This window comes from Haliotis asinina, chromosome 15, assembly GCF_037392515.1.
Source record: "Haliotis asinina isolate JCU_RB_2024 chromosome 15, JCU_Hal_asi_v2, whole genome shotgun sequence".
Lineage (NCBI taxonomy): Eukaryota > Metazoa > Mollusca > Gastropoda > Lepetellida > Haliotidae > Haliotis > Haliotis asinina.
This window is the reverse complement of record NC_090294.1, coordinates 31,182,730-31,210,512: the sequence shown is the minus strand read 5'-3', so window position 1 is coordinate 31,210,512 and position 27,783 is coordinate 31,182,730. Positions and strand designations below refer to the sequence as shown.

General features: G+C 40.6%; 1 protein-coding gene across 3 annotated transcripts; it reads right to left on the bottom strand.

The window, feature by feature from the left end:
* Positions 1-642: 642 nt before the first annotated feature.
* LOC137265767 (pyridine nucleotide-disulfide oxidoreductase domain-containing protein 2-like) lies at positions 643-23,780 on the bottom strand. Of its 3 annotated transcripts, none has more exons than XM_067801216.1 (18): positions 23,714-23,780; positions 20,215-20,479; positions 19,530-19,549; positions 18,758-18,851; positions 18,124-18,197; positions 14,024-14,179; positions 13,663-13,816; positions 10,863-10,924; positions 10,649-10,746; positions 10,195-10,336; positions 9,737-9,868; positions 9,182-9,254; positions 6,723-6,879; positions 4,907-5,061; positions 4,326-4,432; positions 3,387-3,507; positions 1,111-1,203; positions 643-879 (listed from the first exon to the last, which is right to left on the bottom strand). In XM_067801216.1, exons 2-17 carry the CDS (start codon positions 20,393-20,395, stop codon positions 1,133-1,135), a joined length of 1,797 nt encoding a protein of 598 aa, XP_067657317.1. In that variant the 5' UTR covers positions 20,396-20,479; positions 23,714-23,780; the 3' UTR covers positions 643-879; positions 1,111-1,132. The 3 variants fall into 3 exon arrangements, with proteins under 3 accessions (XP_067657317.1, XP_067657319.1, XP_067657318.1); XM_067801218.1 differs by having other exon boundaries at positions 23,737-23,765; XM_067801217.1 differs by having other exon boundaries at positions 23,637-23,723.
* Positions 23,781-27,783: the final 4,003 nt, after the last annotated feature.

The window sequence follows — 27,783 nt, the reverse complement described above, 5'->3', positions numbered from 1 at the left end:
TGACCATACCAGGCCATTAGGCGCCTCTTACGAGAAGTGTGGGTTACAGAAGACCATTTATAACACGGATATTCACGGATTAGACTGAAGTTCAACAGAGTGATAAAATGGCAAATATGTGGGTACAGACGATTGGTGTCACTAAAAATAAGTCCAAACTGGTGAATGAAAATCTGTTACCATAAGAAAATAGGTACGACAACAGAACCAGTCCTCTTGACTCTGACTACAAGCATGGCATTGTGAAGAGCACCACAGTACCATAGACGACAACTGTTCAAGTGGGCACGGCATCACTAGGGATGCATCAATGTAATTGGTCATGTTTAACAACAAATGAAGATCTGATTCACTTGCGGAAACACATAATGTCAGTACCAGACCAAGACTGCTGGTCCACCATGAGGCAGCTCTTGAAGTAGAATGGCAATCCACCCATGTTTATCATCAAGGAGTGGTGTCCTCAAACATAATGGACACACCAGACTCGTTCAGGACCATATAATTAGTTCCCTTATCACTTCCCTCCAGAGACAATATTCTTGATGTACCTGGGTGAAATGGGTCAAATGTTTTTAGTTTTCAAAACTACTAACATTACATTTTCCCATCTCACATCATGGAAACACATAGCAACATCTGTGTAGCTAAATATACATTTAATGAAAATTCTGGTGTAATTTCCCAATCAATATTGCTGCCATCGGGAGAAAATGAAATGAGTTCTGTAGCAGTGAGGTCACCACTATTTTCACCAAGTTTGTTAAACAGTGGTGCAAATATTGAAAAAGAAGCTGCAATGTTGAATATGCTGGACCTGCGTCCTTGCTGTGAGGCCCACAGATGCATCGCTATCCATCACTCTCTGCTCAAGTTAGTCTGTGTTGAAAACAAAAAACATGGTTGAACATTCAAAACAAACATGTTATTCATCATTTGATATTGCAAAAGAGACCAGTCGTTTTATAGATTTTCCTGTGGGTGACTAAATACATAGAATGATGTCATGTGGTGGATGACATAACGACTTTACTCCAACATCAGACTTGAAGTTGGCATCTCATGAGAGACACTGACATGCAGCATGACTGACATACTGTATCACAATACCTTCAATGCTTTTGTTACTCTGTCAGAGTTTGGGGTAATCTGCCAGTACAGCCTGTGCAGCCAGTCTTCCAGGAGAACCCATCACACCACCTCCTGCAAACAAGGTAATACAAGTAAAACCACAGCCTGCAACCAGGAGAATACAAATAACACCACTTCCTGCAGCCAGAACACAAAAACACCACCTCCTGCAGCCAGGGGAATACAAAAAACACCACCTCCTGCAGCCAGGAGAATACAAATAAAACCACCTCCTGCAGCCAAGAGAATATAATAACACCACCTCCTGCAGCCAGGAGAATACAAATAAAACCACCTCCTGCAGCTAGGAGAATACAAATAATACAACCCCAAATAAAACCACCTCCTGCAGCCAGGAGAATACAAATAATACAACCCCCTGCAGCCAGGAAAATACAAATAACACCACCTCCTGCAGCCAGGAGAATACAAATAAAACCACCTCCTGCAGCTAAGAGAACACAAATGCTACAACCCCAAATAAAACCACCTCCTGCAGCCAGGAGAAAACAAATAATACAACCCCCTGCAGCCAGGAGAACACAAATAAAACCACCTCCTGCAGCCAGGAGAATACAAATAAAACCACGTCCTGCAGCCAGGAGAATACAAATAAAACCACCTCCTGCAGCCAGGAGAATACAAATAAAACCACCTCCTGCAGCCAGGAGAACACAAATAAAACCACGTCCTGCAGTCAGGAGAACACAAATAATACAACGCCCTGCAGCCAGGAGAACACAAATAAAACCACGTCCTGCAGTCAGGAGAACACAAATAATACAACGCCCTGCAGCCAGGAGAACACAAATAATAACACCTCCTGCAGCCAGGAGAACACAAATAAAACCACGTCCTGCAGTCAGGAGAACACAAATAACACCATCTCCTGCAACCAGGAGAACACGAATAAAACCACGTCCTGCAGTCAGGAGAACACAAATAATACAACCCCCTGCAGCCAGGAGAACACAAATAAAACCACCTCCTGCAGCCAGGAGAATACAAATAAAACCACGTCCTGCAGCCAGGAGAATACAAATAAAACCACCTCCTGCAGCCAGGAGAATACAAATAAAACCACCTCCTGCAGCCAGGAGAACACAAATAAAACCACGTCCTGCAGTCAGGAGAACACAAATAATACAACGCCCTGCAGCCAGGAGAACACAAATAAAACCACGTCCTGCAGTCAGGAGAACACAAATAATACAACGCCCTGCAGCCAGGAGAACACAAATAATAACACCTCCTGCAGCCAGGAGAACACAAATAAAACCACGTCCTGCAGTCAGGAGAACACAAATAACACCATCTCCTGCAACCAGGAGAACACGAATAAAACCACGTCCTGCAGCCAGGAGAAAACAAATAATACAACCCCCTGCAGCCAGGAGAACACAAATAAAACCACCTCCTGCAGCCAGGAGAATACAAATAAAACCACGTCCTGCAGCCAGGAGAATACAAATAAAACCACCTCCTGCAGCCAGGAGAATACAAATAAAACCACCTCCTGCAGCCAGGAGAACACAAATAAAACCACGTCCTGCAGTCAGGAGAACACAAATAATACAACGCCCTGCAGCCAGGAGAACACAAATAAAACCACGTCCTGCAGTCAGGAGAACACAAATAATACAACACCCTGCAGCCAGGAGAACACAAATAATAACACCTCCTGCAGCCAGGAGAACACAAATAAAACCACGTCCTGCAGTCAGGAGAACACAAATAACACCATCTCCTGCAACCAGGAGAACACAAATAACACCATCACCTGCAGCCAGGAGAACACAAATAACACCACCTCCTGCAACCAGAAGAATACAAATAACACCACCACTGGCAACTATGAGAATGCAAATAACAGAGTCCCCTGTAGTCAGGAGAATAAAAGTAACACCATTGTCTGCAACCAGGAGAATACAACAATACAACTAACACTACCTCCTGCAGCCAAAGGACACATTGTAAATGTGTCTTCCACTCTCTCTTCAGTATAGACATGGTGAACCAGCTCAAGATGTGTTACAGTTGATAACCACAGTCTACTACGTCAAAATACAGAGAGTATCAGTCTGTCAACACACCTCATATCAATACCAACAAATAAACAAATGCTAACAACCACTAATACCACCTTCTACATGAAAAACATACATTCCCACAGAGACACACAAACACCAAACCAAAGAGAAAGGGTAACTTACAAAAACATATATACACACATACCCAGAATGTGTTAACAATACCTGGATGTGCTCCGCTGCCACACAGATACAGGCCTCTGATTGGACACCGATAATTGCAAAGGGCAGGAATCGGTCGACTCAAATACAGCTGGTCCAATGACATTGTCCCGTGAAAAATATTCTGAAAAAAAATGGAATGTTAACAAACATGTCACACCATTAAACTTCCAATTGTGCAAATATTGCGTCAAGGCACTTACTATCAATTATGTTCAGACTTCAGGTAAAAACTGGTTCACAATAGCATCAGCCTGTTGCAAGAGATATGTAAACAGTTCATCTCATCTAAATTGGAACCCTTACTTGACACAACACCTGTTAGCAAGGTGCAACATCACTGGAGTGCATGTAAGGTGGACCCTGTGTAAACTTTGACCACGGTCTAACTCATGGATGGGTAGGCTCCAATCAGATGTCAGCTTTCCTAAGTAATTTGTTTTCATTTCATTAAAACTCATAACTTTTGACTTGGTTGGGTTAGTTTCTTGTCTCTGCACTCAGCAATATTCCAGACTAATGGCAGGGGTCGTGTAATAATTGAACCTGGACTAGACAATCCAGTGAGTAACAGCATCAGCATTGATTTACACAACTGGGATATGATGATATTTCAACCAAGTCAGTGAGCCTGTCCACCCAGTCCTGCTAGTTGTCTCTCACGACAAGCACAGGATTACTGAAGACCAATTCTAATCCGGATCTTCACCTCTAAAACATATATGTATACTAGTGGGATAAATGCATGACATTTTCTTTCGTAATATCCCTCAGTCATTGCTGAGCTGCTGTCTGTATCAAACAGACATATCCCCTTTGACCTTAGGCACATTCAAAACTCATGATACTAAAAACACGTCAAGCAATTTCCACTTCTATAACATCCTGCAAAAGAGTTCACTGCAACATTTGACAACACAGACTTTCTATTTAATGTCTTACCCCACCAGTCAGGCCGAAGATCTCCTCCAGGTCTGGTGGTGTCAGTATGTCCCTCCCAATGACACTGTTCTTGAAGCCTGGGGCATACTTCTCTATACTGTCAAACACTGGAAACATTCAAGCACCAAAATCTGATTTGAGGTTCTTTGATGACATGTGTCAGTTATTATAGAGAACAAGTTTACCTACATACATGAGGGGACCAGATATTTACCTGTCTCAACATCAGGTTCAGTCCCAGGTATACCTGGATAAATGTGATGATCTACACATCACCAGCTATCAATACAGAGGTCACAGTGTTACCTGTTTACAACTAATGGACACATGTTGGGTTGTCTGTATTCACGTGTGTCAGTGTAGAGGTCACAGTTTCACCTGTTTACAACTAATGGCCCCATGTTGGGTTGTCTGTATTTACCTGTGTCAGTGTAGAGGTCACAGTCTTACCTGTTTACAACTAATGGCCCCATGTTGGGTTCTATGTATTTAACTGGATTAGTGTCAAGATGAGGTCATAGATTTACCTGTGTGAATGTATCAAACAGCTGTTGGGTCCACACAAAGTAATATGTATTTACCTATATCAGCATACCGGTTCCTGGTAGTGTTGTCCCAGGGTTGGCCACCAGCTAGGGTGTAGGGGGTGTACTGAGTAAACAGCAGGACCACATGACTTCCAGGCGGGGCCAGGGTGGGGTCAAGGCTGGACGGGATCACCATCTCAATCAGTGGGCTGCACAGTGCAATGTTTGTACAACAAACATGGAGAAAGTGTATTGCAGAAGTTATTACAACTCTATCAACGACACAGCCATTTCCAAAAGACCCTCACTGTGCTAGTATTATTAGTAAAGCCTGACAAGGACCATGATTTCACCATGAGACAAGCCAAAATATGTGAACATTGTTCACTGTTACTCCCGAACTTACCCAACCTCAGCTTTCAACAATAAAAAAATACAAGATCTGTATCACACTTGGAACTGCACCTTTCCTATATAAGGAGAAATAATTAACCTAACCTGAAACAATGCATAAAATGATGGTAAACTCACTGGTTTTACAAATCTGACTTTTCAAGTCCAAGAGATTTGTAAAAAGTCTTAACAAATTTTATATACAGTGCACTCTGTCTTTCTCAGATTGCTGTATAACCATGACTAAACTTATGGTCCCGGTGTAATCCTTCTTTGTTGTCATCATGAAAACACTCTATATCTTGGACTTTCATTATTTCGGATTTTGAACCAAAATGTTGGCCCGGAAAGGTAGTTACAAGAAAAGATATTGCTTAATAATCTGGACTGTGCAGGAAGTCTGCTTGGCCAATAAACTTTAATTAAACAACTGTTGACTGACTTGGGCATGTTGTCTTGTTTACTGAGCTGTCCGCTTGGCCAATAAACCATAAATAATCAACTCATTGGTTGGTTTGTATATATAAAGTACACAGTGAATTTACCTTTGATGCAATTAACACTAATTTGCAAACTGTCATAGAGATGATCATATAATTGAGATGAACAGGCATCGACTTTGGAAATTTCTCTGTAACTAAGACTGCAGTCTAATTCAGAGTTTTTACTCAGTCCCAAGTTGGTCCAAATTAGACAGGATGCAAACATAACTGTGCGCTCAACCTCTCCTATAGAGGTGGAGGTGATCCTGACATTTGTTACCAATCAATTGAAATGTATTCACGTTATTGACTGGAGCCCAAAAAACCCTCGAGTCATTTTAAGTTCAAAATATGTAAATTCATGCATCTCTTACAAAAACTAGAAAATTGAAACAAAGCTTTGCACTGCATGTTTCTTTTAGTCAAAGAAGCTGTTTTTCAAATTAGAAAATATTTGTAGTTGAAATTTGTAAAATAATTGACAAGAACCTTAAATCACCAGCACCAAAATTTGATCTGCACCTCTAGCTAAACAGTTGGTCCCTACATTTGAAAATCATCCAACCGACAGTTTTCCAGTATTGATTAGAAAAAGTGTCTTCAGACTGATGGACATGTAAAAGTTTTTAGGTCTGGGGTGTAACAAAAACTGAATGTATATCATTATAAAGACATGGTACTAGTGCTGAGAAGGAAATCCTCTTTGAATAATGAAAGTAAATGACTTTGACAGTATTGCTGACCTTCAAAACCAGTTCAAAGTAAATCCCTTCTGGTTTTACATACAGAATGTAAGCAAAATGTATCTCCTGGCAGATTCAGTGTAACAGTGAAAAATAGACTTCATGACCTTCACTGACAGTTGACCACAATGAGCTGATTGTTATCATCAGACAGTAATTAAAGATGGAATCATTGCAGCAAACTTTCCACTTCACAGGCCTTGCTGGTTCTGAGCTCCAAGTTGACGGACAAAGGACAAGATGTTATAGTACCATGCTGGCAACTCTCCTGCCTGACACTGCAGGTATGCATCAGTGATGAGGCGGCTGTCCTCGCAGTTGATGTGAATTGTGCAGCGGTGATGTGGCATCACACTGTTGCCATGGGTGTTGGGGTCAGCTTGGAAGTCTGGCAATCTGTCCACTGCAACTAATCACACAGCACCAGATGAAGATCACCATCACCTGTGTTGCCTAGAGCAGACTCAGTCATGCTGGCAGATTCGTCATGTTTGAAGGCAAACATTGTCATATGTCTGTGTTGCGGAAAGTGATCCAATGTTACAAGGGCTATACTTGGAATTACACTTTCTCAGTAAAGTACAGATACTACTATTCTTCAGCAAGCATTGTTTGTCATCGAACCAGGTAGGACTTAATAAAAATAGTGTCATCAAAAGAATGTAAATAAAACTTTACAACTTTGTTTAACAACATGGCCTGGGGTCTACAGTTGACTGGTTCCACTGGAAATGATGACTACAAAGCAGTTGTAGACAACTTTCCAAATTAAGGTAAACATCCAAAACACTGATTAAATATGGCTGGTGACACTACTTAAGCTTGGTGTAATTGTTTGGGATGAGAAAATGTTCGCAACTAAAGATACTGAGGATGATGGATAATCACCTAATGACAAGTGCACATGAGTCAGTCAGTCAGCTTTGTTAAACGTACACATGACAACAGAAACCAACTTGGAAATAGGTTTCTTCTGAGTGAGTGATTGCATATAGTTTTATGCCGTTTTTAGCAATATTCAAGCAATATCATGATGGGGGACACTGGATATGGGCTTCACACATTGTACTCATGTGGGGAATCGAACCTGGGTTTCAGCTAACACTTTAGCCACAAGGCTACCCACAGCTCCTAGGTTTCATCTGAATACGTACAGTATTCTGTGTTCATATTTACAAATGCAGGAGTGTCCGATAGGAAGATGACCGATATGTTGTGCTCAAAGCCCTTCGCAGTCCATTCCCAAATGCCACAGTGCCCAGTTGCCACAAGCTGCATGGAAAGTCTGTCTCCCACATGCATAAGACTAGTGTGTTTGGGCATCTGAATCAAACATGGTGCTGGTGTGTTTCAGCACCTGTTGTTTTTTGACTATTTTTCATTTCAGTCAAACTAAGAAATTTTCAATCATGTTCTAACATGTCATTTAAGGTGCCCATTAAGCATTCAAAAAGTTACATTTACCTCAGAGTATAAATGATGTGGACCTCACCATGTTTAAGTTTAGATATAAACATCAAACTTAAGGATGTTCCCATACTTTTTGTTTGTGGTATGGGAAGTGTTGCACATTTTCACAAGCATTACCAAAGGAACAAGAAACAGTATCTTTCATCTTGAAATGAAGTCATAGTTCAGTTGAGGAATCATATACCTCAACATACTATAATTTAATAATTGTATCGTGAGTATAATATTTTGTGAGTAAAATACTTAGACTTCACTGGTACCAAAGAAGCTGTAACCCTGTGTTGGTTTTTCAAAAGACAGCTGACTGAATTACTGACTTTAACAACTGAACATAGCTTCCTTTCAGTTATGGAATATCTGGGTTCTAATTGTTCTATGGTAATGAAGATTGATTTCATTCAGTATCAGAAATATCATTCCATAATTGTTTGGTTGATGGAAAAAGGAATCATATGATTGTCTTGCAGAAGGTTAGATAATATTGTTAATAATCTGAAGGTTACTAGTAGATCTTTATCCCACATTATCTGGAGTTATATCTTTCAAGTATAAAGGAACTAAATCATTCTGAATGTACTGATATGCACAAACTTCTTTTCCTTTATTTGTCTAACGTTTCCCATCTCAAAATACACACTTTGCAGTAAGGTATATCTAGCAGGACCCATAACTATTCTGGCTGCTTCTTACTGAAGTAGATGCTGTGGGGTAACCTAGTGGTTAAAACGTCTGCTTGTCACATTAAAGTTTGAGTGAGTGAGTGAGTTTAGTGAGTAAGCTGCACTCAACAATATTCAAGCTATATGGAGACGGTCTGTAAATAATCGAGTCTGGACCAGACAATCCAGTGACGAACAACAAGTATGGGTTGCTGAAGGCCTCTCCTACGCCGGGACCTTCATGGGTCTGTCACACCAAGTTTTCAATAAGTATTCAAGGCACTCTGGTACACATTCAACAATACATAAAATATCAATCATTTTAATCTCAAAGCATTGTCAATAACCGGTCAAATGACCATCTGAACACCAGTAGATAAGAGGTGATAACAAAGGGGTCAGTAAACCAGATGTACCACATGGGTAGTGCTTTTGTCCACTATAGAAACATCATCCTTGAAACCTTCAGGGAATAGGTCTGTTCCAGTTTCAGGTCACTATGACGCGCAAAGCTACATCAGAGTAACATTGAAATATTGCACACAATGTAGCTCAATCACTTTGCATACTATTTGGACTGACCATTGATCTTTGTGACTGGAGACCTCACGTCTAGGTGTTTGAGTTGAGCAGCGAGGTGGTCAGGCAGGGTGGCCTGCAAACAACAGTTCATTTTCAACTGCTTCAAAATCAGTATGCAGCGTGTATACCCATGTATTGGTTATTCAAAATGTAGCTCCCAACACCTGACTGAATTATATCACAACTAAACATGGCTTCCTTTCCCTTATGGAATATCCAGGCTCACATTGTTTGATCAGCATTTTAGAAGTTGGTGAGTCACTTATGGATGATAAGTTAATTGCTCAAAGTGACATTTCAGTGAAGACTCAGTTATCAATGTTGCTCTATATGTAATAAACAAGAAGTCGTCATCCAAAAGTTGTATGCTTTATCATCTGGCCTCAATTAAGAAAGAGTGTTTTCAATATGAAAAGGGCCTGATTTATCAATGCCATTTTTGAACAAAAGTGATGTATTGTAGCTTGTCAGGGCTCTTCGCAACAGGTAAGTTAAACATATTAAGACATTTCAGTTTGTTGTTTATTTGATCCTTGAAATAGAAGGATGACTCACCGATCCTACCAGGTCAAGGAATGTTACAGATGGAGTAGCATTAGACAGGACCACCTTGCTCCTGATTTCAGTGCCATCCACCAGTACCACACCATGGCATCTCTCTCCGCTCGTCAGCACATTGCTCACAGGCTGCAGAAATCACAGTATCACATACTCCAGTGGTCAGTGGCACCATTGGTAATAATTTCAAGATTGATATTGTTTTCAAAATGAAAAGGAATGACATTACAAATAACAATTACAAATTTCTCAATGATACTGCTCTGACAAACATAATCTGCCAATACTTTTCCTTCACAACAAACCTCAGGACACAGAGACACACCTCCCATCCCTCCCCTGGTCATCTGTACTCACTCTATCACAGAGGATGCTGGCACCATGGTCCGTGGCACAGTTAGCTATGGCCTGAGACACATCTCCCATCCCTCCCTCCCCTGGTCATCTGTACTCACTCTATCACAGAAGATGCTGGCACCATGGTCCGTGGCACAGTTAGCTATTGCCTGAGACACACCTCCCATCCCTCCCTCCACGTAGCCCCATGCTCCCTTGATGCCCTCCAGCTCCCCCATCACATGGTGAAGAAGCACATAACTGTCAACACACACACACATCCTATAACTAGGAACCTGGAACATGACAACACATGGCTAAAAACATGTCATTCCATGATAAACAGGAAGTGGGGCAAAAAGACTGGATCAATTTACTTGAGATAAACCTCTAGTAAAAAACTGAGGTGATCACATTCATTTACTGCACAATTTGTTCATATAGAACAAAGGTGTGTGATGTTTGTGTACATCCCCATTGCTCTACAGATGGGTTTTAACTTGCTTAAAACAAACACAGACATACTTTAGCTAGCTTTGATACCAACATTTTCAGGGCAAACAGAAATCTCACCCACTGCCTGGAGACTCCGGTGTCAACATCGCTCCAATCACAGAATCTGTGGCCAGTGTTGCCTTCAGTGGCTCAGATTCAAAGCAGCGGTCCAAGATCTGACAGTGAAGATGTGTAGAAACCATCAATAGAGGATTAGATATACTTTCCTTCGGTATGATCTGTCATGGAAACAAAATGGAATGAAAGAGGACAATGTAGGTGACAAACTGACCTTCTGGGCTGGTGCCGTCATGAATTCATAGAAGCCACTTAGTTCTGGACCTAAAGATTTCACTGAAAAATATCACAGTTAACAGTTACCAGAAGCAATTTAACCACTTGATGTCAAGCTTTCTAATCAACTTGCCCCAGAACATCTGATATCGGTGCTGCTGAGATAACTCCTTCAAGAGGGGCACTTACTAAAATTGTCTAGCACAAGGGCAGTAGAGTTTGGTTGACAGTTCAAATGGCATCATTTGGAGAGAGCTCCTGGTATGGAAGTATGCCACTCAAGTAACCCAACCAGACAAATTAATGCAGGAAATGCCTGGAAAATGGACGTCAACATAACTATGATGAATTTGACACAAGACAAAAGCACATATCTGAAATGCTGTGATATGTACGACTCTACCCAGTTGGATATTAAAGCGGAAAAATGGAAAAATGTATTTGAGGGGTGACTTCACAGGAGGAAATTCTGATGCTTCAACAACATTTGTAAATTTGTAAAGTACTAACGGAATTTTGAAACACAGATTATAATAATACATATAGCCTCATCTAATTAAATAACCTAACTGATTGTGAAAAGTTTTTTTTTTAACATCTATAGGTGAAAAAGATGGAACTCTTATGTATATATGTAGTAGGTATATTCAAAATAGTTACATAAAAAAGCCTTAATTCAAATCGCTTAGATAATCTCATTCACCCATGGAAGTTTCACTTCATGTATGAGCACTGAACTGGCAACATGCAACCTGACATATCTGCAGGACAATTCTTTTCAAATTGATAACACTATTTCACGCTGGAGAAACAAAGGGGGAAAACTCTTGTCAGACATGACAAGGTTTACTGTAGAATGTGTAAAGCCCTTAATTTGACATATAGTGAGGTTTACAAAGTTGTAAACAAATTTGTTACCTCAGGGGTCGTGTCAAAATGAAAACTAGGTAAGAAACACAAACAAGATAGCTTTGATAAGGGTATCAATTGCCGTGCAGTTTATAAATTGTGTGAATGCGAAAACCCATGTACAAAAATACAAGATGAAATCAAAGATTCAATCCTGTCAATGTGATCAACAAATTATATACTTTGATGAAACCTGGTGTAATAAAAGTTACTCAACCGAAGGAATGAGGCTTCCTTTAGATTATTCTAAGGCAACAGTGTTACCATCAAGCAAGGGTACAGATCTGATCATCTTGCATCATGGTAACAACATCAAGGGACTGTTGTAATATTGTTGTTGAGGCCAAGAAATCAGAGAGTGATTAATCTCTAGGTTCAGTTGCTGAATTTCTCATTTCCCATAACGCGGCTTACAGGCAATCAGAAAACTGAGGAAGCACAAAAAGCCAATCCAGTACGTCACTGATGAACTGGCTGCAAAACAAGGTCACATAGTTCTGCATACACCAGCATGGCACTGTGAGCTCAATCTGACCATGCTGATCTGGGGTAACTGTGAGAATTTGACTGCTCGCAATAATACCACATTCAAGGTTTCAGATGTTAAAGAGCTTGCGCATGCTTCTTTCGCAAGAATTACCCCGGAAGTGTGGCAAAAGGCTGAGGACAAATATCTGTAGGACGATGTTAATGTTGGCTGACCTGCTGTACGTAGTTCGGTTGGGTCCTTGACCAGCAGTGATACTGGCACTTGATATTTTGAGATGGTCCCTGGAATGCACTACCTGTGTGTTACAGTTTCTTAGATGTCTTTCTACTATGGATGTTTTTGTAAGTTTTTCCATATCTTATGAGCAATGATTATGATTAGGGAATGGTACATTGTGATTACTCATATGCCATATTAGGTTGAGGTGGTTTTGAATCTGAAATATAAATCATTATCAAATAACTGCCAAAAAGCATTTTCCAATCATGTCTTGCATTACAATAGGGTTTTCACTGAGGGTAAACTATAACAAACAAGATGTAGGGTATCTGCTTGTTGTACTGAACCAAACCATCTGATTTTCAAGGGGTTCAAGAATTTTCTAAAAAAAATAATCAAGTCTTTTGTTTAACGAAAGACAAGAACACATACGCCTCACATCTTCTGGAAAAGGATAATGTGCCATTCTTTTACACATAATGTGTATCGAAACATCAAGAAGTCAAATTTGAATTGGTAATTGCTACTATCTGTGTGTGTTTGAGGACAGTTCCCAACAGTGTGCTCCTCTAGCAGCCACTGACAGTCAAGTATAGCACTTGAGCACTTGCCTTTACACTGAGGAACTGTTCTCAATCACTGAAGTCGGGACAGTGACAGCATGGGGTGCTTTAAAACAAAATGTTCCTTGTTGGATATGTGCTTGGCAGTTTTTGCCTTTTTCTCTTCTAAGAAAATTCTTATTCCAAAATCTTGCAAGGAGACTGTACCTATTCATGGAAAGGGCTACAGGATATGGTAATGTCTTTGATAATGAGAAGTACTGATTTTTGCCTTTCCCTATAATTGCCCACCTGTCTGGCTCAAACCAGGCACGCCTCATTCAGTAAGATGCTGTCCTACCACAGTCCTCCAACTCTACTTGCTGCATATTCTACTGGGTGAAAAGAGGTTATGGCTTGGACTAGACAAATGGGTTGAAAATCTTGCACCAGACAAAATAAGAAGCATGCCTTGGGTTGGGATGATGGAATGTTGGCAACATGATTAATTTCCCAAGTCCAAATGACCTGAACATTGAGAACAAAAACTTATATATATAAGTGTCCAATGAATAGTTTGTTATATTCAAAAACTTTGATAAACATAACAGCAGACCTAAACATGTTGGCTAGTTTACCTGCTCCAAGAAGAGTCCTTATTGATGGTAGGCTGTTCCACTTCTCCTGTAGTGAAGCAGAGCTGAATGCAGTGAGTGGGAAGGGTGGACTGTCCAATAAAGGGTCCATTGCTGTCACAATACGCTCCAGGGTTTCTTCATACTCGCTGAAGGCCTAATTGCAAGTCATGGAAAGATTTGGTTTTTTTTTTTGTAACTATTCTAACAATATGCCAGTTATATGACTGCATTCTGGACTGAACAATCAAGTGATCAACATCATCAACTTCAATATAAGGAAGAGAAATACAACAACAGTATTTTGAACAATACTTTGAACATGTTCTACGATCAGTGTTATAACAAAGGGATTTACACGTACCTGTGCATCTTTATATGAAAACTGGGCTATCTGTTGTTTGTTCTTCTGTTGATCTCGACTGAGCAGCAGTGACCTGGCTGTGCCATCACGACCACCAGGTGTCACTAGTGGAGTGTATGAGCTGGGGTCACGTAGGTACACTTTCAAACCATACTTCTGTAATAACAATCAATCCACAACATTCAAGGTAAGCTTTCACCTTTGAATTTCAAATTAATTTGATACAAATGGTACCTAGCTTAGCAATTTAACGATGTACTGAAAACCATATAATGCTTATTAATACCAATTTGATATAAACTGATTCTTTGGCATGGCCTTGTATGCATGTCTTACACAATGTGGAACTTGAAATAGCTATAAACTAGAAAAAAACATATTTTTGACAATCATAAACATACATCAACAATGTGTTATATAATATATAGATCCTCTGTTTGAGCTCCTACTCCACACACACAGATGCAGTAAACTACCAACTAGTCTCTGAAATGAACATATTTTACAGATATAAAATATTCATACTAAACAAATGTAATTTTCGGAATAAAATTTATATCTTATCCCTATTCTGACTCATGGTCATAATGCTGCCAGAATCCGATGGAACCGGTGGACAGTCAGGCCACGTCTTCGGCCACAGTTTTCATCTGTAACTCAGGGGAACACATCTTGTCAGACTTCTTCAAGTAAAGTGAATCTCTCAGATTTGTGTGGATTTTTGATAAACTAGTTTCTTCTTCCATCTTCCTTCATGATGCGCAAGGAAGGAAACTTGTGAGTGAGTGTACTTTTATGGCCTGTTCCCGCTTCAGAGGGAACTACAAGGAATTTCAAGTGTTCCTGTTACTATCATTCGAATAGAAGGAGGCAGTCATCATAAGCATGAGTCAGGACAATGAAAAGTAATAAAATATAATATAAAGGAGCAATGATGGAAAATCTAGACTAGTCATAAGCCCAACACAGGAATTACTGTGAATTCAGCGTGCCTGAAAGAGGCGGCTGTGAGGCCATAAGTCAGGATAAGTATAAAATATCAGTTTTAATCAGAAAAGTACAGATTTTGTCCTTATCCTGACTCATGCTGATTTAATGCTTACAGAATCCAACAGAACAGTGGGTCAGGCTGGATTCTGTTGACTGCCATATCAGTACATCCAGTACATCCCAGCTGTTCTTCCAATATTCATCTGTGATATGGGGGGAATCATATCCATTCTTCTCTTGAAGCATTCATTGACTGGAACATGATGATATATAGATCAGTTAGCATCCTGCTATTGTCTAGTGCAACTGTACGTCAAGATTTCAATCAAGACCACCCCTCTTCAATCATGCTAGCCTGTTCAAGACATGCGCATGGACTCTCAATCATTAGACTCTGCAGAGCATCTTGGTTTCACAAGTCACGTGATAAAAGGGTGAGTGAAACTCAGGTGCCTTTGTGGAACCTTTAGTTGTTGTGCAACATGTGTCCCAAATTGGTGAATGCAAGTTATGTCCTCTGTGGTGATATCCCTAGGTAGTGGTTGGCAAACACCTTATTTGATTTCCGAGAGCAGCCCTCCATTATAGTTGTTAGGGAGAGGTTTCCATGTAGAGCTAGAGCCAGGCTCCTACTTCATGTGGATTGCAGTCTTGTGGACCTTTGAGTCCTGCTGCTTTGTAGACCCTTAGTATAACGGCTCTCATCCACACTGAGATAGTGTTGCGAGATATTTCCATAGGTGTCTCAGTAGCTAATGGGATGAATAGGCACTGGAAACATTGCTCCTTGTCTTAGTACATTGGAGATATATTTTCAATGCTCTGACTGGGCATAATGATAAATCCTGTGTCTCAGATAATGGACTGGGATGTGGACTTGTCTGGTCTGGTTGTCCAGGGTGTTGATTTTCAGCATCGTCTGTTTGTCTGACTGATGAGTCGAAATGCCTCTCGGTGTAGCATCCATTCCATTGGAAATGGTTGGAGAATGCATGACAGTGACAGTGCATGCACCTGGGATGTGACATGCCTTTATGTGGAGGTTCAAGTCGTGGACGAAGTCGAAGAGTTGAAATGTTAGCTGTAGCAGTGTGTGAGATCGAGTTGATCCTTGCTTGTTTATGTAGAATGCTACTGTGCAGCTGTCTGTATGAAACATCGGTAGTTTGTTCCTCAGCGCTGTTGACCAGTGATCAACTGCAATCATTATAGCTTTCATCACCAAGTGATTGATATGCTGAATGCGTTCGTTGCTAAACCAGATTCCTGCTGCCACCTCGTTTGTTCAGGTGAGCACCCCAACCTTGTACTGACGCATCTACAAAGAGATGGTTGTTGTAGACTGAATGTAGCAAACAAGTTCCTGCACAGACAATCAACTGGTGTCTCCACCATAGTAGATATGGTCTCAAGTTGTCCGGCAGCACTGTCGGATCCGAGGTGTTGAGGTGTCGAATCAGGAACCATTGTAATGGGTGTAGTTGTAAACGTCCTTGTCTGGTCAAATCTTGTGCTGGTGTGACCAAGATGAGCAGATGTAGTGGAAAGGGAGGGAGCAGAGCTTGTTCTATCATGGCTTCAATTTTTACCCACCGATCCTCCGGGATGACAATGTGGTTCAACAGAGTGATGAACCGAATCCCGAGGAATTGAACATTCCTGTGGCTTCAATTCCAATTTCAGTAGATTCACAAGCCTGATTTTATAGCCTGATGGTGAAGTCTAACTGTAGTCTGAGTTGACTTCTCTCATGATGAGCTTTAATGCAATCATCCGGGCAAAAAGCGAAGCGAAGTCCCTGCCAATGTAGGTAAGTGATGATAAATAGCCACGGAGCTGAAGATATTCCAAATGATAGGACCTTCCATTGATAGTGCTGACCATTGAATAGGAAGCTCAAATATTTCCTGGAGTCACAGACTGCAGGTAGACATCTTGCAGAAGGATGATGGCCAGATAATCTGCTGGATGGATGAGATACCGTACTTGTGGTAGATCAATCTGAACCATTCTGGTTTCAGTAGATAATCCTTGTTGAAATATTTCATGTTGTATGTAAGTCGCAACTTTCTTGGGTACCAAATGTAATTTTTACACTGCACCTTTCTGTAGTAGAGATGATATGGCATCAGCTAACTTGTCTCGTTGATCCCTGGAATACACAAAGAGTACTGGGTCTCTTGTGAGCAGTGGTGTTACCTGTAGTGGGATCTTGTAGCCGTCTTGTAGGATGTTCAAGATGTAATCGTCATTGAGAAATCCCCAATTCTTCCAGTAGCTTTGTTGACGTCCACCCACTCACGAAGGTTGTAGGGGAATGGCTGAGGGTGGAAGACTCTAGTCTTTCTGAACCTGATCTTCAGCACTTTCCTCATTTAGCGCCCCTGGCAGGATGTCCTGTTCCATGGGAGCACCTGTTTCTTTCGGCAATGAAAGGAGCCCTTGCCACCACTTGTGTTGTCTCTCGCTCTTTGGACCATGGAGCATTTTTACTTGTGGAAGTAATGCTGGGAAGTCTGCTTAAAGACAGAAGTCAAAGTGTCGACTTCAAGTGTTCCACTATCTTCCCATAGAGGCAGGAGATAAGCATAATAAGCATCAGGATAAGGAAAAATATGATTATTATGTCATTTTGTGCAAGTTTACTAACAAAAATACAAACTTAAAAACAAAAAATAACAAAATATTTTGTAATTTTCAGCATGTGACAAAAAACTATGGGAAAAACATGTCCTTTACCTTCAAAATCTTTTAACAAAAATCAAAGTCACATGACATCTTGAGAACAAAATAATTTTAAAACACTCTCAGAAATAATTTCAAAACAGATCTGTAGCCTAAAATCACATGAGTATAGTAGTATGTTATGTTGATAAAAATTATTTTTAACACATTTCCAATAATGCATGAGTTTAGAGAGGTAATTCGTGAATGTGTGACATTGAAGTAAAGTGCATGAGTCTCACATGACACACATAAATGCCATTAGGTGCAAGAAATATTATCGGTTAACAAATGGATTACAATTCAGAGATCACTTTCAATATTCCTTTGACAATAAAGTCACTCTAATTACCACATGTATAATATGACAATAAAACATGCTTCACCTTAAGCTGTAAGTCCTCCACTATCTTTGGTCGCAACAAGCTCAGTACATACGATGCCCTGGAAAATTTGAAACCTGAAACATTGAATATCCAAGTAACACTGACATATTTCTTCAATACCAGAAAATATACCAGTAAGTATTATATATCATTTTACAGTGTACTAGAAGACAGTGTATGAGGAGTGAGTTGGTGAGTGAGTGAGTGAGTGAATGGGTGGAAGAGTGAATGAGTGAGTTGGTGGGTGAGTGAATGAGTGAGTGTATGGGTGGATGAGTGAGTGAGTGGGTTGGTGGGTGGGTGAATGGGTGGATGAGTGAGTGGGTTGGTGAGTGATTGAAAGAATGGGTGGATGAGTGAGTGAGTGAATGAGTGAATGGGTGGATGAGTGAATGAGTGAGTTGGTGGGTGAGTGAATGAGTGAGTGTATGGGTGGATGAGTGAGTGAGTGAGTGGGTGAGTGAGCAAGCAAGCATCATAGTTTAAGCCTCACTGTAGGCCAACCGATGCAGTAGTGTTAACCACTAACACGTGGAACATTCCTCCTGAGAGTAAGCACTGATGTTACCACCAAGACACGTCAGTCTGGAAGAGTCTGGGACAAGCTACAACACAGTGTATGCTGTGAGCAGACCTGGAATGATTTCCTCTGTAACTGCAGCGCCCCCTATGACATGTCTCCGTTCCACCACACACACATCAAGCCCCGCCTTCTGTAGGTATGCTGCCTGTCAACATAACAACAGTACTAGCATTGTAATTCTCACAACATACATCAAGCCCCAGTTTCTGTTGGTAGGTTGCATGCCTTCTGAGGGAGGCTAATTGTTAACATAAGTAGTGCGCTAATTGTCAGTACACATGTGATGTCAGAATGCCTTCTGAGGTAGGCTGTATGTCAACATAACTAATATGGTAATTGACAGTACACATTTGAAGTTGGAATGCTTTCTGAGGTAGGCTGCCTGACATAACTAATACAGTAATTGTCAGTACACATGTGAAGCTGGAATGCCTTCTGAGACAGGCTAATTGTTAACTGGTAACTGCCTTCAGTAGAAATTTTGAAAAGTAACACTGTTCTTGTGCTCACTCTCTCCAAAACCCTTACGTTCCCATGCACTGACACTCCCGAACTCCCAGAAATCATTTTAGCTTCGTTTTTTCAAAGACATATACATTTTTTATTTGTCAAAAGTCATTTTCAAAATTGTTGGTTAGTTTTACCAACTGGACATCATCCCAAATAATCCAAACTTAATGGGTATTTCTATATCGATGTTCCCTTAGTTTTTCTAATTTCATAGCTTGTACTTCCCTTTAATAGAAGTCCATCTGACACTAAACAATATGGCTGGTAGCTAGCCAGTATTCTGTAGGTGTTCCCCATACGATGCTATACTTACAGACACCAGTCCATTGTGGCCTGGAAAATCATGAAAAAACATGTACACTGACTTAAGAAAAACAAATGCACACAAATCAATGAATATTCCATGCAACAAAGGTACAAATGTATTACTGTTATATCACATAAGACATATTTCAGGAAATGAAACTATTACTGTTAACACCATTCTTATTACTTCAGATGAACCATTATGTAAATATTCTTAAAAAATATACGACAATACAAAGTGTCACCCAACAGTTATGCTGAAGGAATCATTGTTGACACTCATGCTACAGACATGTATCCCCAGTACATTTCTCTGTATTGGACAGGTTCATTCTGCATTGCATTTTCTTGCCTGGAACGGTCATTATAACTGTTGACTATTTGTTTGTGAGGAAACACGTACTAGACAGTACTGAATATTCTGTGATGCTCCAAATCATTTGCAAACAGTTGGAAAGGAAAATTTAACTACATATGGTTTCAGTTTGTGGTTTTGCAGAATATGGACTGATCCAATGTGAGGGTATCAGGTACATTTCTGTATTTGGTCTTTGTTTGGTGTACGTTTCTATATACAGAAACATACCTGGGTCTGTAGCACCAGTGATAACCAGTGCTAACAACCACCCCTTCAGCCTAATGTGTGACCTATGCTAACAAACCCATCAGTCAAAACCCCATCAGACACAAACCTGCACCAATCACCACTACATCATACTGAGACTTGAGGCTGTCTGTGTGGGTTGATCGGTGTCCACTGATGCTGAAACTATCCACAGACACCTTTCCACCTGATCCTCTCCCAGACAACTGACTACATGTCACCAAGTCCCTCCCTGTTCGACAAAGTTGGACTACATTCCTGTACAGCATGGTGCACTGGAGTGCTGTAGCAGAGTGTCAGATTCTGTCTCACTGTTGACCCTTCTGGGACGTGACAGCTGGGCTTGAGCTGACCTGCAACGTGCCAGCACATACATGACCTTCATAGATATAGGCAATAATAGGAGTGAGTTAGTTGGTGAGTGGGTGAGGCGGCGAGCGAGTGGATTGGTGAGTGAGTGAGGCAGTGAGGGTTGGTGTGTGAGTGGGGCAGTGAGTGAGTGGGTTGGTGAGTGGGGCGGTGAGTGAGTGGGCGGTGAGTGGGTTGGTGAGTGAGTGGGTTGGTGAGTGAGTGAGGTGGTGATTGAGTGGGTTGGTGAGTGAGTGGGGCGGTGAGTGGGTTGGTAAGTGAGTGAGTAAGTGGGTTGGTGAGTGAGTGAGGCGTGAGTGAGTGGGTTTGTGAGTGGGGCGGTGATTGAGTGGGTTGGTGAGTGAGTGGGGCGGTGAGTGAGTGTGTTGGTGAGTGAGTGAGTGAGTGGGTTGGTGAGTGAGTTGGACGGTGACTAAGTGGGTTGGTGAGTGGGGCAGTGAGTGAGTGGGTTGGTGAGTGAGTGAGGCGGTGATTGAGTGGGTTGGTGAGTGAGTGAGTGAGTGAGTGAGTGGGTTGGTGAGAGAGTGAGGCAGTGAGTGAGTGGGCCGGTGAGTGAGTGGGTTGGTGAGTGAGTGAGGCGTGAGTGAGTGGGTTGGTGAGTGGGGCAGTGAGTAAGTGGGTTGGTGAGTGAGGTGGTGAGTGGGTTGGTGAGTGAGTGAGGTGGTAAGTGAGTGGGTTGGTGAGTGGGTTGGTGAGTGGGTTGGTGAGTGAGTGAGGCAGTGGGTGAGTGAGTGGGGTGGAGAGTGAGTGGGTTGGTGAGACAGTGAGACGGTGAGTGAGTGGGTTGGTGAGTGAGGTGGTGAGTGAGTGGGTTGATGAGTGAGTGGGTAGGTGAGTGAGTGAGGCGGTGAGTGGGTTGGTGAGTGAGAGGGTTTCTAAGAGAGTCGGTTGGTGAATGAGGAGGTTAGCGAGCGAGTGTCAGTGAGTGTGTTGGTGAGTGAGAGAGTGAGTGAGTGGGCTCATATAGTGAGTTAGTAATCAGGTTGGGGAGTGAGTGGGCTCATGTAGTGTGTGGGTTGGAGAGTGAGTGGGTGAGTAAGAGGGTTGGTGAGAGAGTGGGTCAGTGAGTAGGTGGGTTGGTGAGTGAGTGGGAAGGGTAGTGAGTGGGAGAGTTAGTGAGTGAGTTAGGGTGTGTGTCATATGTTCATGGGCCATGAACTGTTCACCATTTTGTGAGATGGCTGGTTGAAAGTAGTCATGGTTCCCCGGCTTTAAACTGTTATGATGTTACACTATTGCAGTGTAGTTCTGGGTCAGGAATTCACGCGTCATTCTCATGAATATTAAAAGTGCACTGATCCATGAGAATTCCCATAGGACTGGCTCTTACATTTTTCACTATGTACCCAGATGATATTCCAAACTCTTTCACTGGTTCACAAGCTCAGAGTCACCCTGAGCACAAATCACAGTATATGGGTTTATCCTCACATTGATCAACAAAGAAGAAAAACAGATCTGGCACTGGATATGATGGGAAATGTACTCATTTTGTGACCCTTGATGTTTCAGTTATTTTATAAAATGTTTGCAAAGCATGTCCATCCAGTTTATCATGATAAAAAATCCAAACATTTCCAAGTTTAATTTGACCTCCAGCTGAAAAGGGGATGATCCTGTCCATTTCTTCAGCAAAGGAATGAAAACAAAATGCCAATACCGTAAAATCAACTAACAAATTCATGTGAATAATATCAGGGAGCTACTTTGTTTAAAGAATGTATCCCTCAATATTCACATAAAGGAACTGAAAAAGAAATATGTTCCATGTCTTTTAACATTCTAATATTGTAAAAAAATAATCTAAAATAGTGCTAGTCCTCAGATGATCACATTACTTTACAGTATTCTTGTTGCATCCATGTAAAGTCCCATTTGTCAGCAGACATAGCCCACATGACAAGCCAAATGGGAACGGTAATTTTGCGTGGTGTTAACACTAATCAAGTCAGTTATGAAGTCATCAAGGGAATGATGAGAAATAAACAGTAGTAGGTTTTATACTGGCATGCATGGAAGTGTAGTAACTTTTGTATTGCATGCAAGTTAGTTGCCTAAAGATGCTGTTTGTATGTTAAAGACTTCACTGTTTCCTAACAAATGGGATCCAGTCATTTCACCTACTCAGTCATTTCCCCACCAAGCCAGTTCCCCACCAAGCCAGTTCCCCACCAAGCCAGTTCCCCACCAAGCCAGTTCCCCACCTTCCTGTTGTTGTTTTTAGCTGTCGTTATTTCACTCATGGATGAACAAGAAGTAGTGTGAAATACATTTCACTCTGTAATATTTAGGAAGCTTTTCTTGGCAACAGAGTTAATAAGGTTTGTTGTCTTTGGACTCAAATATATGAATGAATGAATGAATGAATGAATGAATGAATGAATGAATGAATGAACAGGAACCAGTGTTAAATACATTTCACGGCACATAGTTATTGCAATTTCTCCTGGTGATCAACTGTCACACATTTCACTCGTGACTTTAACCATCATAGTATACACAGTGCATGTGTAATGAAAACATTGATAATATTAAACACTGTCTTACAACACATTCATATTTATCTTTTCATATTGTTCACAGTGACATGTAAAATGTGTGTCATCCTTAACGTCATATTCCAAATCTCATTGCTCCAGCATCTCAAAGTCTCAGTTAACACACTTTAGGAAGTTCATTCAAACATGACTTTTCAACCAGTGATCAGTGTAATCATTAGAATAAACACTACTTTCTCACAATTCCCCAATTTAAAAAATACAAAAATATGTGTTGGACATTTCCCAAAGTAATCACATGTTAATAGATGTCCAAACACTGTTCCCTTCCGATGCACTAATTAACTCATCAATTGGAAGGTGTTTCCAAAGAGGTGAGGAATTGTCCCATAAAAATATGCATGTGTTGTGTACTAAAGCAAATAATTACATGTATGTAACTGCCTAAGTGCATTCTAAAATTCAACAAAGGTAAAATGCGATTGATTTTATTTCAGTTTCAAATATCAAGTGTATATGTTCTAACAGTCATTGGTAAGTTAACTTGACATTATGATATAGTTATCAGTTGAGCTACAAAACTCGGAAGCAGCACCCAAATCACAGCAAGGACTTATTTCTACACGAGTGCATATTTTCAAACCATTTGGAAGTGCTACATTAAACACTCAATCTTTTATAGCTGAGCATCCTTTCGCCTGTCATCCCCAACAGACTTACTCAGTACGTGAATCGAAACATACACGTGATAATGTTTATGTCACGTGAGGATGACGTCAATATATATGTGCGCGCACAAATGTTAATGCGATAAAAATATATAATCCATAGTATTCTTTCAAATGATTACATTGCATTTATGATCATATGAAATAGTTTTATGGCAACAAATTTATTTTAGAAAGTGTCATAACAAACTCAGATTCGTCTCGTTTACTACTTTCCACTGATAAGCAAAAGGCGCCATCGAAATCCAAGCAAGTTGTCCAGTCTAATTTAGTCGCTGCGGGGAGTTCTACTTCTAGTCATGTGATGCTAACTTCCGGGTCATATCATTGCGAAGAGAAGATGGACACCCCGGTTGTTGTTGGGATTGTGACGGCTGTGTGGGCTTTTATTGGCATTGTTTTGCCCATTCTGGTCCAATTCTTTATGTGGAGATCACCAAACAAGGGGTAAGCTTGGAAGTAAAGTTACTGAACGTAGGAAAAATCAACACAATGCTATAAACATTAGTTGATAGGCTCGTGATGGTGACAGTATGTCATTGAATGACCGGGCTGTGAGACGGATACCTGTGTTGTCGAGATGTTTATATGTGCACTCATGGACAAGCGGTCTAGTGATCGTGGTTGTATACAAACAGGTATGCATTAGAAACGCATAATCATTGATATCATCTCAGTTCTTGATTTCAAGCCCATAATGAATGCCTTGTTTAATAATTGCGTGTAGTTCTGTTCAACAATTAAACATACTGTGTGTTAAATGTCTAAGGAATAGTTCCTGAACAAGACAAAATGGTACGGTTCACATAGTAACAGCAGAATTACACATGGTTATAAATATGAACTTATTTACGGTATCTATGTATGCTGAAGTAAACATTCATCACTTCCATCAGCTTGATCAGTAGAACCAGGGGAGTGAAGCCAATCCAGTAAATAAGTAAGCAAGAATGTTGTTTTCCAGATGCCTCACTCAACAGTCATCAGCTCTGACTTCACTAATGTCATATGTCTCTTCACTCCTTCATATTAAATTTCTTAAAGTTGGGTTATCCCAATTAAAGTATCCCTAGTTCTTGGATTCCATTTCCGATCAAGCACCCTCTGCATTCATTAGCATGATTACAATCAGGAAAGCAATGCTGAGATTTAGATAGGGAATAAGGGAGTAATTGTCTCATGACTGGTATTGAATAAATTCACCCCTCAGAGTCAGGCATTTAATCACCAGCACACAAAGCCAGACACCTGACTTTGAGTGTATGGGTTTGAATCCTGTATGGGATGCAACCCAACAACATTACTAGAATCTGTGTAATCCCAAATGTAACATGCGTTCAATATTTTTGGTAGTATATTTTAGGGCTAACTAGTGATGATCATGATCGCAGAGATTGATAATCGTGTGATAAATATCAGTAAATTTTAATTGATTGTTGTTAAGTATTGGAGATGTAATATACTGGAATAAGTCAACATATTTCATGTCACTCTTAAATTATGGGTTTGATTTATCTTTTAAGACTTAAAAGCCTGCAACTTATAATCAGCATCATACGTGCTTGATGCTCTGGAATTTATGAAAAATGTAACATTAGCACTGTCCAAGACAGAATTCCAAATTGACTTAGGTTACTTTTTTTCAAAAGGCAAGCATTTCCTATTTCTCTATGGAACTTACTAGTTATGGTGCCAATCACTCTGGTAGATATCAAGGTTTTTCACTTACTGGGGTACACATGTAAGGATGTAATGTCAGGGAATGTTGGAGACCATCATTTTCTTTTTCATTCTTTAATCATGTTCATTTATCATTAGTAACTTCTATCTCCTTACAACCATTGAACCACTATTTTATTGTTCCAGAATTATTCAGATTATGTTGGTGCTGAGCGCTGTGTGCTGTTATGTGTTGTAAGTATCCTGGAGAGTGTTTGGCATCATATTCCATAATCATGTCCCTTGGGCACACCTGCAATCACTGTTATGTTTCAACAGTGCATAATCCAGATGATCACTGACTAATTATGAACTTAGTTTCGTCATTTTTGCCACACAACTGTTCAACATGGTTATTAACCTCTTCCCACAGAAGACCTATGAAGGTCCCGGGGTAGAATAGGCCTTCAGCAACCCATGCTTGCCATAAAAGGTGGCTCTGCTTGTAGTAAGAGGCGACTAACAGGAACGGGTGGTCAGACTCTCTGACCTGGTTGACACGTGTCATCAGATCCCCATTTCGAATATCGATGCTCGTGCTGTTGATCACTGGATTGTCTAGTCCAGACTCGATTATTTACAGACGGCCGCCATATAGCTGGAATATTGCTGGGTGCAACGTAAAACTAAACTCACTCACTCACTCTTCCCACAGAGGTTACTTGTCATATCTTCATACGAACATCTGTTCTAATAAGGCCCTTTCATGGTGTGAGTGTTGTGGATTCTTGATTGGCATTTTTTCAGGAGTGATCATTCGTAAATGCCTCTGTAATTTCTGTATTTCCTTCAGGGAAAACTAGAACCTTTTCCCAAGTGCAATGTGCAAATGTGTCTTCTAAACAGAACTCAGTCATGCAAAGGCGGTTCAATGGCGTCTTCATCATTCTCATTGACATAATGACAATGGACAAGCTAGCCATTAAATGTCTAGTGTGTAAGATCATGTCAAGTCGCTGGCAGATGAGGGATATTTGTGACCCTATATTTGCTTGTAGTTGTATGGGTCAAGTTGGATCTAACCGATGTCACACATTCTGATTGGATAGAAAGAAGGGAGATAATTCGTGTTGCGATTTTTTTCTGCAAGGGGATGTTTTGAGAACACGGGAAGTATGGGCATATTAGAAGAGAGTTTTGTAGAAAGATATGACAAGTAACCTCTGTGGGAAGAGAATGGTATTGGTAGTGATTGTGTATCTGATGATACAGTTGCTATGGTCAAACTTTAAAAGTGACCTAAATCTTCTTTTCATGTGTGGGTAGGGAGATCATTGAGGTAGCCTAGTGGTTAACTTGGTTAAAGTGTTTGATGGTCACAAAGATCCAGGTTTAATTTCTTTTATAGGTAAAAGTTTTGAACTTGAAGCCCATTTCTGGTGTCCATGCTGTAATATTGCTCTTAAAAGGCTTAAAACTCAACCTTTACACCCACGCAGGATGGTTTTTGTTTTGCAATTTGTATGTGCCCTAAAACCATGCATGTATTAAATTGATTGTCTCATCGAACATGTTACTCTAGATTGATACATTGGAATAATATACATTATATGTATACATTATGTTGTTCTGTCCACAGCTGGCTTACAGCTTACATCTGCCAGCTGAACCCCTTGTTTGGACCCCAGTTGAAGGGCGACCTGCTGCGGGTCATACAACACGAGTGGAAATGGTAGGTTGTTCAATGTTTATGCATTACCATAAATACTAATGCATGCATTACCATGGTTACCATAAATACCAATGCATGCATTACCATTCTTACCATAAATACCAATGCATGCATTACCAATACCATGGTTACCATAAATGCTAATACATGCATTACCATGGTTACCAAGACATCTCCTGGTGCCCAGCCATTATACCATTATTACCAAGACATCTCTAGGTGCATTACCATGATTACCAAGGCATCTCCTGGTGCATTACCATGATTGCCAGTGCATTTTCATTTTACCATGATTACAATGCAATTACAGCTATCTCCACCAGTGCAGTCTTCATAATAATTCACAGTACCTAAGTTCCATGTCCTTAGCATGGTTGATATGACTTGTACGTATCTCAGCACCTAGACAGTTTACAAAAATATACGTTTGGTATCACAATATGTATCGTGAATGGTACACCATGGTGAGGCACACCAATAATACATAGGGTAGACACCTTGTTTGCTTTTTGTAACCAATGTTGGAGACTTCGTGTTTGCTGTATACAAGATGAAAGGACGATGGAGTGAGGTTTGGTCAAGCCATGCCTGTGAAAATGAACAGTGTGTATGATCGAGAGGATAGAGCATCTGAATGAATCAGTAGTTTGATCTTGTTTGTGAAGCACTGG